This window comes from Eschscholzia californica, unplaced genomic scaffold (assembly GCF_041429995.1).
Source record: "Eschscholzia californica isolate CP2 unplaced genomic scaffold, dmEscCali1.0.p SCAF_3, whole genome shotgun sequence".
Classification (NCBI taxonomy): domain Eukaryota; kingdom Viridiplantae; phylum Streptophyta; class Magnoliopsida; order Ranunculales; family Papaveraceae; genus Eschscholzia; species Eschscholzia californica.
In genome coordinates this window covers 63,484,091-63,486,344 of record NW_028238420.1, presented here as the reverse complement: position 1 = coordinate 63,486,344, position 2,254 = coordinate 63,484,091, and the positions used below count along the sequence as shown (strand labels likewise).

Here is a 2,254-nt window from a genome sequence, read left to right as displayed (position 1 = left end):
TATATATATATAGGTTTTAATTGAGCTAACTTTTGCAGGTCTCATTTCCCTTCCAAATTTCTCTCATTGTTGTTAAAGGAGAATTGCTGTGAGTATCTGGTTTTTCTGTATAAGCTAAGATTTCAATAATTCAATTCAAAGTTTTTATTTGGCCCTTTTTATCTTTTCGGTAGTACTAATGATGTTTTTGTCCTTTCAAATAAGTCAATTTTTAACCGATGAACTTATACTTATAGTCTATGGTATTGATATTTTTTTTTGAAGAATATATGGTATTGATATTATTGATGTATAGTATGGAGTTTTTTCGATGCTATTGAAAACAGATCATGGGCAATTTACTTTGTTGTGTAAAAGTTGAGCAATCGACAGTTGCTATCAGGGAAAGATTTGGGAAGTTCGACGAGGTTCTTACTCCAGGATGTCATTGCTTACCTTGGTTTCTCGGTAGCATGTTAGCCGGGGAAGTCTCCCTCAGAGTGCAGCAGCTAGATGTTAAGTGTGAAACCAAGACTAAGGTTTGGAAACTTCTAAACTTTAGAACTGAATTCTTGAATTGTATAAGCAATATGATAGTCAAGCCCTTAGATGGGTATCGATGCTTGGGTTTCTTACAATCGGTCGTTTGTTCTGCAGGACAATGTGTTTGTCAATGTTGTTGCATCGATTCAATATCGAGCTTTAGCTGATAAAGCAAGTGATGCTTTCTATAAGCTCACAAACACTAGGGGCCAAATCCAGGCCTATGTTTTTGATGGTATGAACCGAAAACCTCGACTTGGTCTCATCGGTTTGAAGTCTATTTCCTTTAAACTTATAAAGTAATCTATCTGAACTTACTTTGCTCATATATTTCAGTGATCCGAGCAACTGTTCCGAAGCTAATATTGGATGATGTTTTTGAGCAAAAGAATGAAATTGCAAAAGCGGTAGAAGAAGAACTCGAAAAGGTAAAGCATTTTGGATAGATGGTTTTTTCTAGAGAAACTATAATTTTTGAGACAGGAGCTCATCTAGGGTTTTGTTGTTTCACAGGCAATGTCTGCTTATGGATATGAGATAGTTCAAACCCTCATCGTTGATATAGAGCCGAATGAGCATGTGAAACGAGCAATGAATGAGATAAATGCTGGTAAGCTACCTGTGAATTAGTAACTTAAACAAGTTATGTATTTGAACGAATAACTGGAACGGTTTATCGAACCATCATTTGGTTCAATAACAAAAGTGTGAAGTGGTTTTGCTTACCCAACCTCGAGTTTACAAACGCGTCGTGCCAGGTCAGTGTGCCGAAAGAACGGGCTTTGTTGGGCTATTTCTTGGACGACACAGGCTGTTCTGAACCCACTAACTAAGACCTTTATATCCATCATATCGTGTTTCCTCTTCTTTACCATAAACTTGTTTAGCTGCAAGGTTGAGGTTGGCTGCAACTGAAAAGGCAGAAGCGGAGAAAATTATGCAGATTAAACGAGCAGAGGGTGAGGCCGAGTCTAAGTATCTATCTGGGCTAGGAATTGCCCGGCAGCGTCAAGCTATCGTAGATGGTCTGAGAGACAGTGTATTGGGCTTCTCAGTGAATGTACCAGGAACAAGTGCAAAGGATGTCATGGATATGGTTCTTGTGACACAGTACTTTGATACCCTGAAAGAAATTGGTGCGTCCTCTAAGTCATCTGCAGTGTTCGTCCCTCACGGGCCTGGTGCAGTCCGTGATGTCGCGACTCAGATTCGTGACGGACTTCTGCAGGCTTCTAATGCCGGGCATGTCTAAGCCAGTTGTTCGTGTTAATACTCAAGTTGCTCTGTTTCTTTCCTTTTCTCATGGTGTGTACGTATATAAAATATAGTGGACTTTAATTTGTGTTATATTGAAAATACTGTAATGGAATGAGTTTGACAAAACCTATATTTCTCTTCTTACTTCCATACCTTGAAATGTCCTGTGATGATAATCATAAAGACACCTCAAATGCACCTCTTTCTCTATCCCCACAACTTTTTCTAATTCTAAAAATTCACAATCCATATATTCTCATCTTCTTGATCTGGCTCTTCTGACTCGCACGAGTCTGAACCGTCTGAACAAATAAAACTAGAACCAACTTAAATCAACTATCACCCTAAAATCTAACTCCAGTCACTTATAGTGAAATATTTGGGGGTAGTGGTGATATAGAGGAATTGAGCCGAAAAATACATGGAAGAAATTGATGCGGCCAAGTACAGTGGTGATATAAAGGCGACAGACTAA

At 38.6% G+C, this 2,254-nt stretch overlaps 1 protein-coding gene across 1 annotated transcript; it reads left to right on the top strand.

Annotated features, from left to right (window-relative positions):
• Positions 1 to 329: 329 nt before the first annotated feature.
• LOC147553166 (hypersensitive-induced response protein 1-like) lies at positions 330 to 1,905 on the top strand. The gene is made up of 5 exons (XM_086671755.1): positions 330 to 518; positions 637 to 757; positions 859 to 950; positions 1,036 to 1,132; positions 1,410 to 1,905. Exons 1-5 carry the CDS (start codon positions 330 to 332, stop codon positions 1,772 to 1,774), a joined length of 864 nt encoding a protein of 287 aa, XP_086527881.1. The 3' UTR covers positions 1,775 to 1,905.
• The last annotated feature ends 349 nt before the right edge of the window (positions 1,906 to 2,254 follow it).

What these genes read in the sequence shown, in the direction of transcription:
- LOC147553166 (XM_086671755.1), top strand. Translation starts at nt 330, where the DNA reads ATGGGCAATTTACTTTGTTGTGTAAAAGTTGAGCAATCGACAGTTGCT. An exon ending in CCAGGCCTATGTTTTTGATG is followed by an intron (nt 758 to 858) that starts GTATGAACCGAA and finishes CATATATTTCAG; the next exon opens with TGATCCGAGCAACTGTTCCG. An exon ending in TAGAAGAAGAACTCGAAAAG is followed by an intron (nt 951 to 1,035) that starts GTAAAGCATTTT and finishes GTTGTTTCACAG; the next exon opens with GCAATGTCTGCTTATGGATA.